A 14,038-nucleotide genomic window follows, 5' to 3' on the forward strand; every position below is an offset into this window, starting at 1 on the left:
CGAATCTGTTGAAATGAGTAGCTTGTTACAGTAGTTCTCAACTCTGTTCTGTTGATCTAATGCTCCCACTCTATAATGTGTATCATATAATGTAAACATTTTTATTATGATGTCCCTTTGTTAGCATGAGATGAATTAAGAAATACAACATACCTGCCTAAACGGTTTAGAAACATAAGATGTTTCTAAATATATGTAATGTACCTGCATTTTATAAGGGTAAAAATAAACAAATAAAAGGAAAACAACTGGTAACAAAATAAGATTATTTCAGTAGGTAAATGCTTGGGTGCATTGACACAAGATGACAGTGTATGCGTCTGTTTTTGAATTTATTGAACCTGACAGCTACAGCAACATACTTAAATGCCATAAGTAGCGTTTTCATTGTAGACTTCTCCAGAATGATACATGGCCCTTGGTAAAGCTGCAAAAAATGTATCTTTTGTTGATTCCCATGGATTACTGGAGAAATTGATGTATATAAAAACCATGCAAAACAAATATAAGCTGAGAAATTATGAGTATGTATTTTACCTATATCATGGCCAGATTTCAAGTTTTTTCATAAGGTTTTCATGTATTACCAAGGCTACTCGAAATCTCTGGTTCTTGGGACAATTTTCATTTTGTCTGACTGTTCTGTATATTGCATGACTTTTTTTTTCTTTTTTTTTTTAATCTCTAGTCCACATCTGCTAAGTGGCAATAGCACCCAGTTCCCTAATATGTTTTCAAAATGTTCCCTAGAGGGAGAACCACTAATGTTTAAAACATTGCTTTATAAAAAAGGAGTTCTTTACTGTAAATTACAGAATCCACTGGGCTAGCATTTTGCCGTAACTAAACATAGGAACATTGGTCAGACTAATCAGCTTTTGTTTTGTGATTGAAAATAGGAAAACAGTACATTTTGCTGAGAACATTAGTGAGTGTTTTGTTTAAAGTAATTTAAATGAACTTTCCACCCTGATTATTGAAAATCAGTGACTTATTTAAAACATTCATTTAACTTATGAACATTATAAACAAAGCATTTAATTTTTAGAAGACAATTGTACTGTTAATCGTGTATATAAAATATAAAAGCATAAAAATGCATGCACATCTGTATACATATACAAAAAACAAATTTGGAGATTTAATTAAGCCCCAGATCGTTTATGTTTTGATAGTATGTACATGTTTTTGAACTGTGAATATGTCTGGCGTGAAAATTAATTTCAAACAAAATTTAAGACCTGTGTTGTAGAGTATTAACTGGTTACTTATAACTAGCCACTCATTTTACCTGCCATTCAGACAAGAATGAGCTCTTTGATATAAGATTTTATCCTTTCTTAGCTGTCCTCTGGATTAGAGATGGTTTTTAACCCTTTGGACTACCAAGTATTTTATTAAATAGTAGTAAAAGTAAATTGAAGTATCTAGAAGGGGCAATCAGCTGTGATTTGCCTAAAAGTCAACAAGAGACATTTGAGTCTTAAAAGCATATAACCCAGAGTTGATTAGTCTGTTCTGTTGTAATCTGGGTTTCTTTAATGTGAGTTGGCCCACATACACTTGCTAAATAGGGAAATGATGTCAGTATAACCTGGAAGGTAGTACTGGTTCATAGGCAGTTTTTCCTACAGTGTTAATGTATGAACTGAAATGGAATAGACTTTGAATTAGCGTGGAAGATTTGGTAATCTTATCTAATGAAGATCTTACGAAAAAGCTTGAAAATCTTACAGAAATGATTTACAGAAATCACTTTGTGCAAGAAATAGCTAGTTCAGTGACTTCCAGAACCACTACACTTTGCACTGTTGAATGCTCGAAGGAAGCTCAAAACCATTCACTGGAAAGCATCCCCCGGAATCGTATTTTTAATTTTGTTGACGCTGGTCTTAAGAGAAAGTGCCTTTAAAAATTCACACTTAAAGGGGGAATGTACAAAAACAAGATTCCAAAGAGTGGGCCAGCTCTGATTATTGGTGCAAATGTTAGTGGAGATTAAATCCTTAAAATTGGTGATGTTTTTGTTAGAACATGATTATGAAATAACATAGGTTTGCGTGCTCTGTGCCCAATCTTATTTTCACCATTAGCCTGGTTATTTTTAGTGAGTGATTTTGCAGAAAGTGAGATTTTTTTTTCTGCCAGGAATATCCATAGGATGATATAAAAGCTCCTGAATATACACCCACCCACTTATCCACCTATCCTTGGGCTGTAATTTACTAAATGGGCTCATTCTGCTGCTATCTAAAAGAGTTTGTCATGAATTTTTACTGTATTTTTGCAAATTTGATTTGTAGTGGCTATAAATTTTACTAGGTCTTAGATTATGCTTTTTAATAAAAATTAATGTTGAGCATTAAGGTCTGATAAATGAGGGAATTGGTGAAATGAGCTAAAAGCCATCAAGGCTTGTTGAGTGTTGAATCCTGTGATACCCTAATTGGCTATTCTAGATTGGGCGCTATTAATTTATGGACATTTACTTTACAGTATTCTGAGCATCAGTAATTTATAAATGGGCATAATAAAACAGAGCCCCACTTTGGGAGGCCCCATATTGTTTCTTCATGGTACCATCTGGTTGCCCGCTCTCTTGTGGTAAGCCAAGGATTGGAAAACTATGTATGACCCGTGGGACAGACCCAGCTTCCTGCCTGTTCTTGTGTATAAAACTTGGTACATAGCCATGCTCATTCGTTTACATATTGTTTATACCTGCTTATGTGACACCTAGTATTGCCCACAAAACCAAAAGTATTTACTACCCTTGACAGAAAATGTATTAAGACCCTGCTAAACAATAGGTGGAAGGACAGTAGTGATCAGTATTTAATATTTTGAAATGTTTTTAACCAGTCTTCAGCGACAGTGTTACACTTAATTTTTGGAAAGGTGCAATCAGGTCAATATGGGCATTGTTGGTTTTAAGCTAGTTTTGTGAGTTTCAATTTCTAAGATGGGTGGATTTTTTTTTTCTTTCATTATCAGATATTGAGTATTTAGAGTATTTACCTCATAAATCCTTTAGGTCATTGAAGGTGTAAGGACAGTAGAAATTCAGGAGTTGATTTAAGTGGCTATAAAGTTAGATGTGTTCAAGAGCCAGGAACAATTTATTTGGGGTAAAAAGGGGAGGGCTGCTGCCTCTACAGCGCTGTCAGCATTGGGTTGATGTTGGTCAGATTCTGTTGACAAAGAGAATGAATTCCCTCCCCCATCCCCTAGTTATTAACTAGGAATATATTATAATAAACATTTTTTAAGATTGCCATCTGGATATTTAGTTGAATGTTACCGCCAAGTAGTCTAACTCTGGATAAAGTTTTTTTAAAAATGATTTTAAAATTATAATCAAGGAATACAACAACGGATATTTTAAATTTTATAATGAAGTAGAGGTTGTGATTCAATTAAAAAATTAATCCTTAGCAAACTTGACTGAAGCAAGAATATAGAGAACCTGAATGACATAATTTATAGGTATTGTTCTATGGATATTAAGTCATGTACCCTGAAAACAGAACATTACACCTTTCAAAAAGTAATTAGGATGACTTGAAAATTTACTCAGTTTCATTTCTTTTTTTTTAAATAGAACTCTCAGATCTGTTAGTAAAAACGTTACAGAAACAAAATCAGTTTCTAGAAATAAAATCTCTCTAATAGGAAACTCATGGGTTAACATAATGTCAGTCTGCAGTGGAAGAATATCTAGGAAAAATGCAAACTAAATCACAGTGGATAAATCTTAGAAGGTTCAGCTTGGATACACTCAGAAAAACTATAATATGTACCTTGAAAAATGCTTATTCATTACTACAGTCAAGACTAAGACACTTGAAAAGACTGACCTAGAGTTTTTAAGTAGTTGGTCTATACTAGTAAGTCTTTAGAAAGTGCTAGCCTGTCCTATATTAAAATCTTAAAAACGAAAATGATATTACAGATCCAAAAATATTTCTTTTTATTGAGAAGCTAATTTCATATCTTCTTTCAAGACTCCAGTATTGAACTCCTCTGGAAAAATGGAAGAAAAAAATAAGAGACGAGAAACCTTAGAGCATCTTTTTGAAGAAATGGTGGAACTTGTATGTTATGTTAAGAACTGTGTGGCATCCTTACAGATTCAATTAGAATCGTCATGTGAGGTTTCAGTGACTTTATTTCTCAGTTCCTTTGAGGTGATGTTCAGAATGAAAGCCTTTAAAGAATTTTTTTAACAAAGTAAACAGCTTTGGTATTAATGAAACTTTATCATTCTTATTAGAATATGCTCTCTTAATGTTATTTACATGAAGGATGGATGTTGGCTCTGAATTAAAATAGTTGCATCTTTAACGTTATTATCTCTCACCTCTGTAACACCAGCTTTTCTGGGTATATATAAATGCATGCTCTTTTTTTAATTGCTGTGTAAATCTAATGTAATCATTGTCTGAGGTTAAAAAAAAAAAAATCTAACAACTGAAAAACAGTTTATTCGTGTCCTGCAAACTCGCTCTTAGAACAATGCTGGCACAGGATTTGTTTTATTACAAATATAACCCAACGGTATATCAATGATGGACTCTCTTGAATATGTTTGGAATATTTTGTGGTCAATTCTTTACCTCTTTCTCCAGGGCTTGGTTTTTGGTGTACTTCTATTGATTAGTGCATTACATTCTTAGCAAATATCATTCTATCAGTTTCATGTAAGTTTATTTACTGTGTAGTGCTTCTAATGATTTGCCGTGTAAAATCAGTTTGAGAGTTGATTTCATCTGCCTCTGCATTTACCGGGCTAACCTGAATTACAGTCCACAAATTGGGAGTCAGTATCATTGTGCGATCACTGACTGCTTCTTCCATGAAACTTTTAAGCTGTTACACTCAACATTATCTATTAAAAATAGTGTTTAGATCTAAAGGCCGGATTTGCTTTTTGCAAACATTTAGCATATGTGAGTTTGCAGTACAATTGTTGAAAAATTCTTTATTGCTTAAATGGGTATAATATTGCTATTCACTCATAAAACTTAGTAATAAAAGACCTGCACTCTTGGGTATTGAGGTATTGGTTCTAAGGCAAGTTTTTTGGCAAGATTATTTGGTAGAACAATAATTAATTATGGAAATATTTGGGGGAAAGGGTAGGGTCAGTAAAGAAGAATTGGGAGACTTTTTAAAAAATGAAAACATAATTCACTTTTCAATACTGTATTTGCATCTCAGTTTCCTGATAGATTTCTGTTTTGATTTTCTGCTGACAGGTCACATTTAGGGCAGGCAAAACATAAGGGATATAGCCCTCCTGAGAGTAGAAAATCTAATTCTAAGGCACCCAAAGTGCAGTCTAATACTACTTCTGAACTGTCAAGGGGACACCTTTCTAAAAGGTAAATCTTCACATTGCTTGTACATTTTCAAGGCAGAATTATTTGCATTTGAATCATTGCATAATATTAAAATTTAGGTTACCCCAAGATGTTGTAATATGTGTTTTCATTATTCCCCGAATGTAACTTTGAGGATTAATAGTTTACTTTGCAGTGACACCAATGCAGTAAGCTCTAGACAATGCATTTTTTCCCTTGGTTAGAGAGCCGTGAGGTTTCCGTTTGATTAACAAACCTTTATAGGCATCTGAAATGCCATTTTACTTTTTTTTTTTAATGTTTTGTTTTTGTTTTTATTTTTTTATTGGTAGAGCCAAAGGTCAGTTATTTCTTAAGATCTAATTGGCAGGAGTCTTTTTTTAGAAAAGAAATTACTATATTATACGGTTTTCTTACCTTCATTTTGAAAAGTGCATACTTAAGTCGTTATTTATTTCAAGCTTTGACAAAGAAGTTGTATTTGTGAATAAGAGCACCAGTATTCTAGTTTCAACTAGTTCTGAACTACTAAGTATTCTTTTTCTTTTCATTTTAATTCTTGTTTTGTGATTAGGAGGGTTAGTGTCAGTAATCTTTGGGCTGAAGAATTACTCTGATCTTCTAATCAAATATTTCCCCATCCAAAGTCACACTTTTTTTTTTTTAAATCCAGTTTTGAACCGTTTGAAAACCTGTGTTTATTTAGCCCTGGACTTAATCAGAAAGACTTTTGCATCTTTTTTTTTTCTTTTTTTAAAGCACTTATTTGTACAGATTTGCGAAGTTAATAAGTATTACATGACAGGTACAATGCTGGTGGGCTGATACTAACTCTCTTCTTATCTGACCTCTCAGAAGCTGCAGTTCATCATCTGCTGTCATAGTTCCACAACCAGAGGATCCAGACAGAGCCAATACTTCAGAAAGGCAAAAAACGGGGCAGGTGCCTAAGAAAGACAATTCTCGAGGAGTGAAACGCAGTGCTAGTCCAGACTACAACAGGACCAATTCTCCTAGCTCTGCCAAAAAACCAAAAGCACTTCAGCATACTGAGTCTCCCTCAGAAACAAATAAGCCACATAGTAAGTCAAAGAAGAGACATTTAGACCAGGAGCAACAACTGAAATCTGCACAATCGCCGTCAACAAGTAAGGCTCATACCCGAAAGAGTGGGGCCGCTGGCAGTTCACGGAGTCAGAAAAGAAAGAGGACAGAGAGTTCTTGTATAAAGAGTGGTTCTGTGTCTGAGTCAACGGGTGCCGAAGAGAGATCTGCAAAACCCACCAAGCTGGCTTCAAAATCCGCCGCCTCGGCCAAAGCTGGGTGCAGCACCATCACCGATTCTTCCTCCGCTGCCTCTACTTCCTCCTCCTCTTCTGCTGTCGCCTCGGCCTCCTCCACTGTACCACCTGGGGCCAGGGTGAAACAAGGAAAAGACCAGAACAAGGCCAGGCGTTCCCGTTCAGCATCCAGTCCCAGTCCCAGAAGAAGTAGCAGGGAAAAGGAACAGAGTAAAACTGGTGGCTCTTCAAAATTCGATTGGGCTGCTCGTTTCAGCCCTAAAGTTAGCCTTCCTAAAACCAAACTGTCTCTTCCAGGGTCTTCTAAGTCAGAGACATCAAAACCTGGACCTTCTGGATTACAGGCCAAATTAGCAAGTAAGTGTATGGAAACTTCTTTCTTCTTTTTTTTTCCCCAAGGAAATTTTTCTTGGTGTGTCCAAAGTGGTGATGCTTTCAAGGTAGTCAGATTTGTTTTGGTTTTTTTTTTGCAGCTTGAGGCAGTCTTAGCTTTACTATATCCATTCGTAACAATACATAAGAATTGACGCTACATTTAGTTCTAAGGAGACTGGTCAGGAGTGCTGCCGCCTTATTTCTAAATGGTCACATTGTAGTACCTGCATCTTTATCCTTGTAGTATCTGTTCCTAAGTTATTTCCTATTATCAGGGTGGGACATCAAGTTGGATCTTCTTCTTTAACCAGACAACAAAATTATTTCAGTTACGAGTTGCTTTTGACCATGATTGAAAGTCAAATAGTGGGGTGTTTTTGGGGGGAGGGGGTTTGGTATGATACATTCGTGATATATGGAAATACTGAGCTAAAATTTCAGAATAAATGAAATCTTACTCACATGTCATACTTAAAGATAAAAAGCTTCGTCTGAAGATGAAAACCTCTTACTTAGTTCCGTACACCGGGCTCTAGTCCCACGTAAATGGGGAGGAGTATTGCCCTCTTGAACAGTGGAGTGGAACTTACATTTCAGAATGATACCTTTCAAGCAAAGAAACAGACTAGATGGGAGATAGGGATCTTAGGGCACTTTTCTTTTTCTCTTCTGTTCAAAAGACTACTTCAGAGAAGCCGACTGTTCATGTCATTAGAACTGATTAGAGCTGGTGGTGGCCTTCTTCAGTTACGTGATTGCTGTAATGCTGAAGGGCGTCCTTTTCTTTTTTCTGTTTTGAGACATCTAAAAAACACAAATAGAATAATACAGCACTTATGTACGGTTTCAGCATTTAATTTTTGTGATATTTATCCAGGAAGCTCGCTTTTCACCATCCTTTTTCTCCCCTCCATAGAACATTGTAGATTTATATTTTCATAGGGCTAGAACCTTTTCTTAGTTATTGAAAACTTTGTATAGTGTGGTAGCATTCTTGTCAAAGTTTAGCTAATAGTGGCTCAGCCTAACCTGTTGAATCAGAGCCAGTTGTTAGCTCCGTTTCCTTTAACCCTACTATCTGTACTTGATTCAATATTTGTGATTCAGTATTTGCTAAACTTTAACAAGAAGACTAGTAGACACTACATAAAATCTTGTGTTTAACCTGTACCATAGGGTTATCATGAAGGTGACATCTTTTACATTGTAGAATTTTGTTCAATTTGGGTATTTTAAGTGTGCCTTACTTCTGTATTAAAATCTTTTGAATTTGAAGGTACAGATTTTGGATTACGATTGGTACCTTGAAGTCAAAAGGGAATTAAAAGGCAGGCTAAAGAGGGACCATCAACTGTCTGTTGGACCTGCCAAGGTTTTCTTGACAGTTGGAGTTTGTTTATCTCTGCTTTTATACCTCTTCCTTTATGTTTTGAAGTGAAGTAGAAGCGTGTGTGTGTGTGTGTGTGTGTGTGTGTGTGTGTGTGTCCAGTGTAGTAGCCGTGTGGCCTCCACAGCCATTGGGCCAGGGTGAGTTTATAGCTGGTTTGGTGGGATTCACTCCTCCGTTTTCTGCCTTCCAGTATGCTTTACTTGCAGAGCTTATCTCCTGCAGCTCTGATTTCTAGGAGGGTCCGGGGCAGGGTGAGAGCAGATTGTTCCTGCAGCTCTGATTTCTAGGAGGGTCCGGGGCAGGGTGAGAGCAGATTGTTCTTGAGTGTCATGTCCTTGACTCTTCCTCGGCACTTGTTTTCTTTTCTTTTCTTCCGAGTCTGTTAACGTAATTTTTAAAAGAAAACCTGACCCCCAGTGCAGTCTTGGTTTCTCTACCTGAGAAAGCACCCTGAGTTCTGATGTGACCCCTGGGCCATAATAAAACCAGATGGTCTGTGAAGCTCACTCTGCACATGGTGACAAGTGAGTAAAACTCAACTCGTATTGTCTTCCTCACTTGCACAAAATCTGTGTGTGTCGTGTGGTCACGAATACCGCTTTTCCGTTTTCACTACCACTATCCTAGTTCTCAGCTCTAATTATAGCCTAAGCTGTTGGAACAGGAGAAGGGAACCAGCATTTATTTCACATCTAATAAATACTAGGTATTTTATATATGCAGTCCATTTAATTTTTTAAAAAATGGTGTTTAATGATACTTATTAAGGAAATTTATTTTAAGGAGGTGGGCTAGCCTGCCTGGTGACTTACCTCACAGGTGGCAGAGCTAGAAGTGAAAGATGGAGGAAATGTGTAACTTGAAGCCACTGCCTCCTTCTCTTCATCACTTATTTTTCACCCCTGTTAGTTTTCTGTGTTGTACTGTCACACCATATTTGGGTCATTAGGAGATGTTAAGGCCCCGGAGGAGATGAAATTATATGATCCTTCTTTACTGGTATTGATTCATCTTTAGGGATGAATATTGTGTGAACCCAAGGATTTAAATCATTCCATTCACTACATACTTGCTTATTTTCAAATAAGTGAAAAACATTTCAAAACAAAATAGTAGGGAATATTTATACGTAACGTTCTTACAAGAGCCTGATAACTTGTAAATCCTTTACATGGATCATGTCATTTACTACTCATCTGCTCTGTGTGGCAGATACTATTATTTCCATCTTAGAAGTAAGGAAACTTAGGGTCAGTGGTCAGTTTGGCTCCCTAAGGTCACAGAACCAAGGAGCCAAGAGTCCTTCCAGTTTTAGTGTATGTACTGCCGAGTCGAGCACTATAGAGCCAAGAGTCAAACCCAGACCATCTGGTTCCAGAAATCAGTCGTGAGACTAGGATGCATAGGATTGAGTAGACTGGGCGAGCTAAATCTAGGAAGGCTTTTTGAGGTCAGACAGGGCAGGGTGGATTTTAGGCATGATTACTATGTCACTTTGGGAAAAGAGTCTATATAGGAAGCAATACTGCAATAGAACTGACAGTACTTGGTAATTTTACTTAAGAATATACGGGCAAAATAAGGTATTTTATGGGAATCTCTTGAGTTTCAAGTAATGACATGTTGGGGATAGAAAACTCTTATTACAGAAGTGAAAATCCTTGCTTTGAATCCTAGTTCTGCCATTCTGTCACCTGGCAACTATGGGAAAGTTTGTAACCTTTTCCTTGTAAATGGGCATAATAGCTTATTTGAGGAATAAATGATTATATGAGGACACTGAGCATAGTAGTTAGTACATGAGATGCACTGTAGAATTTAGAACAGCAGAGATTAAGTATCTTAAGAAAGAAACTATATTCAACAACCTTTTGAGAATGAAGGATTGATAAATCCCAGCCACTGATGAAGTTTAGGATATAACTCTTTTTAGATTCGGAAGATCTTGATTTGAAGTTATCTCTTTATATAGTTTTGTGAGGTTGGGCAAATCATGCGACCTAATCCCTGATCTTATTTGTAAAATGATAGTATTCATTCTTGTGAAGCATAAATAAAAGAATGTATGTGAAAATACCTTTAGTACTGTACTAACATGTAATGGTGACTTGAGAGTTATTGCCATATATTTGAAGAGCTCTTTACGCATGAGGAAACTTCTCTCCCCCCAAAACATCAAGACATGGGGCATAATTAGATTCAAAGGGTAGAGGTTGAGAGGCAGATTTCGGATTAGCATATCTGCAGAACCACAGTCTGTATGTCATCCAAAAAATGGATTTGGCCACTTCGTGAGATACAGAGCATTCCAAATTGGGTAGATCATTTGTTTTCTTCAACTTTTAAAAATCAGTGAACCTATTAATTAGAATATGATATGTTTTCTCAGGTAAAGAATTACTGATACGGTTGGTCAGTAAAGCTTCATGGGGAAAAAAAATTGTTTCCAAGTTGTAGAAATAATGGTACCTACATGATACTTTATGAAAACTCATTTCCCATGGTCAGATACTACTGGAGATTTAGGATTACATTAACACATTGAAGGCTGCAAGAAATCTTATGGTAACTTCTGCTTAACGTAGTATTTTATAGATTTGCTTGACCATCTTGGGAGACAGCAGTGGTCCAAGCAACCTTTGGAAAATGATAGAATACATGGAGTCAGGATACTTAAGCAAGAAGACCTTTCCCAAGTGTGCTGTTTCGACAACTGTTAACAGACTGATGAACGAACGAGCTCCTGGTCAGGAGTTAGGGCTGGCAGGAGAACTGGCGAAACAGCTACTTTTGTGATGGGCTTCTTAAAGCCTTGTGGCTTGCCGGCTGCAACTGATCAAAATAGCTCTGTGACAAAGGTCACACTGTATCAGTTGATAGAAGTCTTGAGAATACCTCAGAAGGGATAGTGTTATGTGACAATTTTTAATATGCCTTAGGAAATTATTCTTGCTATGTGTTGTTTAATATAAGCAAACAGACATTCTCAGAAATTTGTGTCGCATAAATGTAAAACCAGTCTGGCAATGTAATGATACAAGTGATTTTTGAAAATATTTTTATATTTTAATATATTTTAAAATGTTTTTGTAATTCGTGTGGCTTCAGGATCTGTTTTGCTAATCTAACTTCTTTTAAAAGAAAACTAATCTTGAAGTAATACGACTTTCAGAGTATGTAGTGTCTGAATAGTAGAAGGTGATAGAGATGGCATGGAAATACAAGAAAGTTTGTTATCAAAATCTGGGCCATTATGGAACTTATTTATAGAAAAATTTAAAAATATTATATTTCTTGTCTGATGTGTCTGTTTGTAGATCTGGTCTCCTCTCATTATTTAAGTGGACATCATGTGCATATTATTAATAACCTAGTCAGCAGTAGTTACCAGCTTATTTCCAGCTTGAGTTTCATGCTCTTCTGGTGACTTGCATGCAGCCTGTGGCCATTATTAGAACTAGACAAGAACCAGGCAGATGCAGAACTGGTAAGGAAATTCTGCTGAGATAGGACTCTATCATCAGTCTGAGACTGAGACCTGCTTCTCTGTATCCCTAGCATGGAGGGAAGAAATAATATGTTGAGGAGGGAATTGAAGAGTTAAAATCTTGGTTTCACCTAGAGTCTTATGGGGTCGTGCATACTGAGTCTAAATAATTAAATTACCTTTTCACCTCATGAGGTGTTGGCTGAGGAGCTTAAAGGGAAAAGGATTAAGTGTTAAGATTTTTCTGTATCGTAAGACAGCTGTTAAAATAATTTAGCAACTTAAAGCTCTAATAATTTTAATAGGTAAGTGCATTGCAAAATTACTGATTCCAGTAATCAAAGGGCTTTAAAAAATACATTAAATTACAAAAATGAGTTGCCAAGTTATAAAAGAACGCTGAACTAGTATCATCACCCTCTTTGTTAAGAAGGCTTTATTTTTTTAATTTTTATTATTTTTTTAAAGATTTATTTATTTTAGAGCGAGAGAGTATGAGCACAAATGGTGGGGGGACGGAGGGAAAGGGTTGCGGGGGGAGGGGGAGCGGAGAGAAAAACAGACCCCTGAGCACGGAGCCCAGTGTGGGCCTTGATCTCAATGACCTGAGCTGAAATCGAGTTCGAAGCTCAACCACCTGAGCTACTCAGGTACCCCAAAAAAGGCTTTTATTTTACATTGCAAATTTTAAACAATCATGGTATGTATTTTTGTATACCAGGTCAGAATAAGAATTAATTTAGCCAAATTACATTTTACTAAAGTTACATATAAGTTTAAAAAAAAACCAAACCCAGCAGTCTTCCTGCCACATTGCCCTTTCCCAGTGCTGATTATTTTGGTGTTTATTTCCATGTATATGGTGTATGTGCTCATGTGTTTATTGGTTGGGTTTTTTCGCTTTGAGCACAATTGCCTGCCCTTTTTGAAAGTGACCGCACTTCTGTACCCACCAACCATGTACTGTATGCACTTCCCCTTTGCCCAGGCCTGATCAGTGCCCGCCCAATGTTTGTATAGATACATACATGCCATTTACAGAGTCATGTAGGAAGGTTTCCTTTCTTAACACAGTTTTGGTTTTCTTGTTTTAAATAACTATTTTGTTGATGTTGTTTTCCTTTTCTGTGAACCCATCGCTCTAATTGTCTGAATCTTTTCTCAAGCTGTCTACTTGCTTTTGTTAAATTGTCCTGAAGAAATAAGGCCTCTGGATGGCTACTCTTTTATGCCTGCTTCACAGCTTTTATTTATTTAGCCTGGGCATTTTCTTCAGTCTTTTGTTTAGCTTTCTGTTTCCAGATCCCACATCATCTTTCCCGGTTCACTATTTCGTTTTGAGGGAATGTATCTTCTTCCACTTGGCTTTTTGAGAAAAAATGCTTATGAGATTTTTAAAAGCCTTTTTATTGTTTTTAGATTTTGACTGTCTGATAATATACAACCTAGGTACTTGTTTGATTGGTTATAGAGTGCTGGGTTAGAAATGATTCTTAAAATTTTTGAAGAAACACATTATTTTTAAGCTTGCTTTATTGGAAACATTCTGATTCCTGATCTGTTGTATATGTAACCCATTCTTCTAGCTGCAGATCTTTACCTCCATTATATTGCCATAGCTGTGGGTTTGGCCTCATTTCTTACTAGGGTGACCAGCAGTCCTGGTTTCCCTTGGGTCTGAGGCATTCCCCCAGACTCAGGACTCGGCCTTAAAACCAGGGTTAGAGCCAAGCAAACCAGGATGGTTGTTCACTGTATCCTTGTTTCTTTTCTCTTTCTAGATCTCCTATTATTTTGGATGATTGTCCTCTTGGAAAGTTCTGATGTTTTCATTCTGGCTTTGCTTTTTTCTTCTACTTTCTGGTAGATTTCTTCGACTTCTTCCAACCTTTCTTTTGATTTTTTTTTTCTGTTGTTTTTATTTTCAAGAGGTTATTTTGTTCTTTTTATTATGGATGCATTTCTTTTTTTGAGGACATTAATGGTGAGTTTTCTATACACAGTTCTCATGAAGTTTTTTGGAGGGAGGGAGGTTGGTTTGGTTTTGATTTTCGTATTGGGAGTTTTCCTCAGGTTTTGGTAATTCCTGGTTGTTTCCTCATACTCAGGTTTTGGTCCCCCA

At 36.5% G+C, this 14,038-nt stretch overlaps 1 protein-coding gene across 12 annotated transcripts in view; it reads left to right on the plus strand.

Annotated features, from left to right (window-relative positions):
* Window positions 1-14,038, plus strand: part of TRIP12 (thyroid hormone receptor interactor 12) — a 140,546-nt gene that overhangs the window by 49,331 nt on the left and 77,177 nt on the right. For 5 of the 12 annotated variants that reach the window (XM_040639494.1, XM_040639437.1, XM_040639447.1 and 2 more), the window contains exons 3-4: window positions 5,259-5,384; window positions 6,219-7,021. In XM_040639494.1, coding sequence (XP_040495428.1) covers window positions 5,259-5,384; window positions 6,219-7,021 — 929 coding nt within the window. The remainder of the gene's footprint in view (window positions 1-5,258; window positions 5,385-6,218; window positions 7,022-14,038) is intronic. The other 7 variants (XM_040639465.1, XM_040639472.1, XM_040639478.1 and 4 more) reach the window with 2 other exon arrangements.

Source organism: Ursus maritimus, unplaced genomic scaffold (genome assembly GCF_017311325.1).
Source record: "Ursus maritimus isolate PB19 unplaced genomic scaffold, ASM1731132v1 scaffold_1, whole genome shotgun sequence".
In the NCBI taxonomy this organism is placed as follows: Eukaryota; Metazoa; Chordata; class Mammalia; order Carnivora; family Ursidae; genus Ursus; species Ursus maritimus.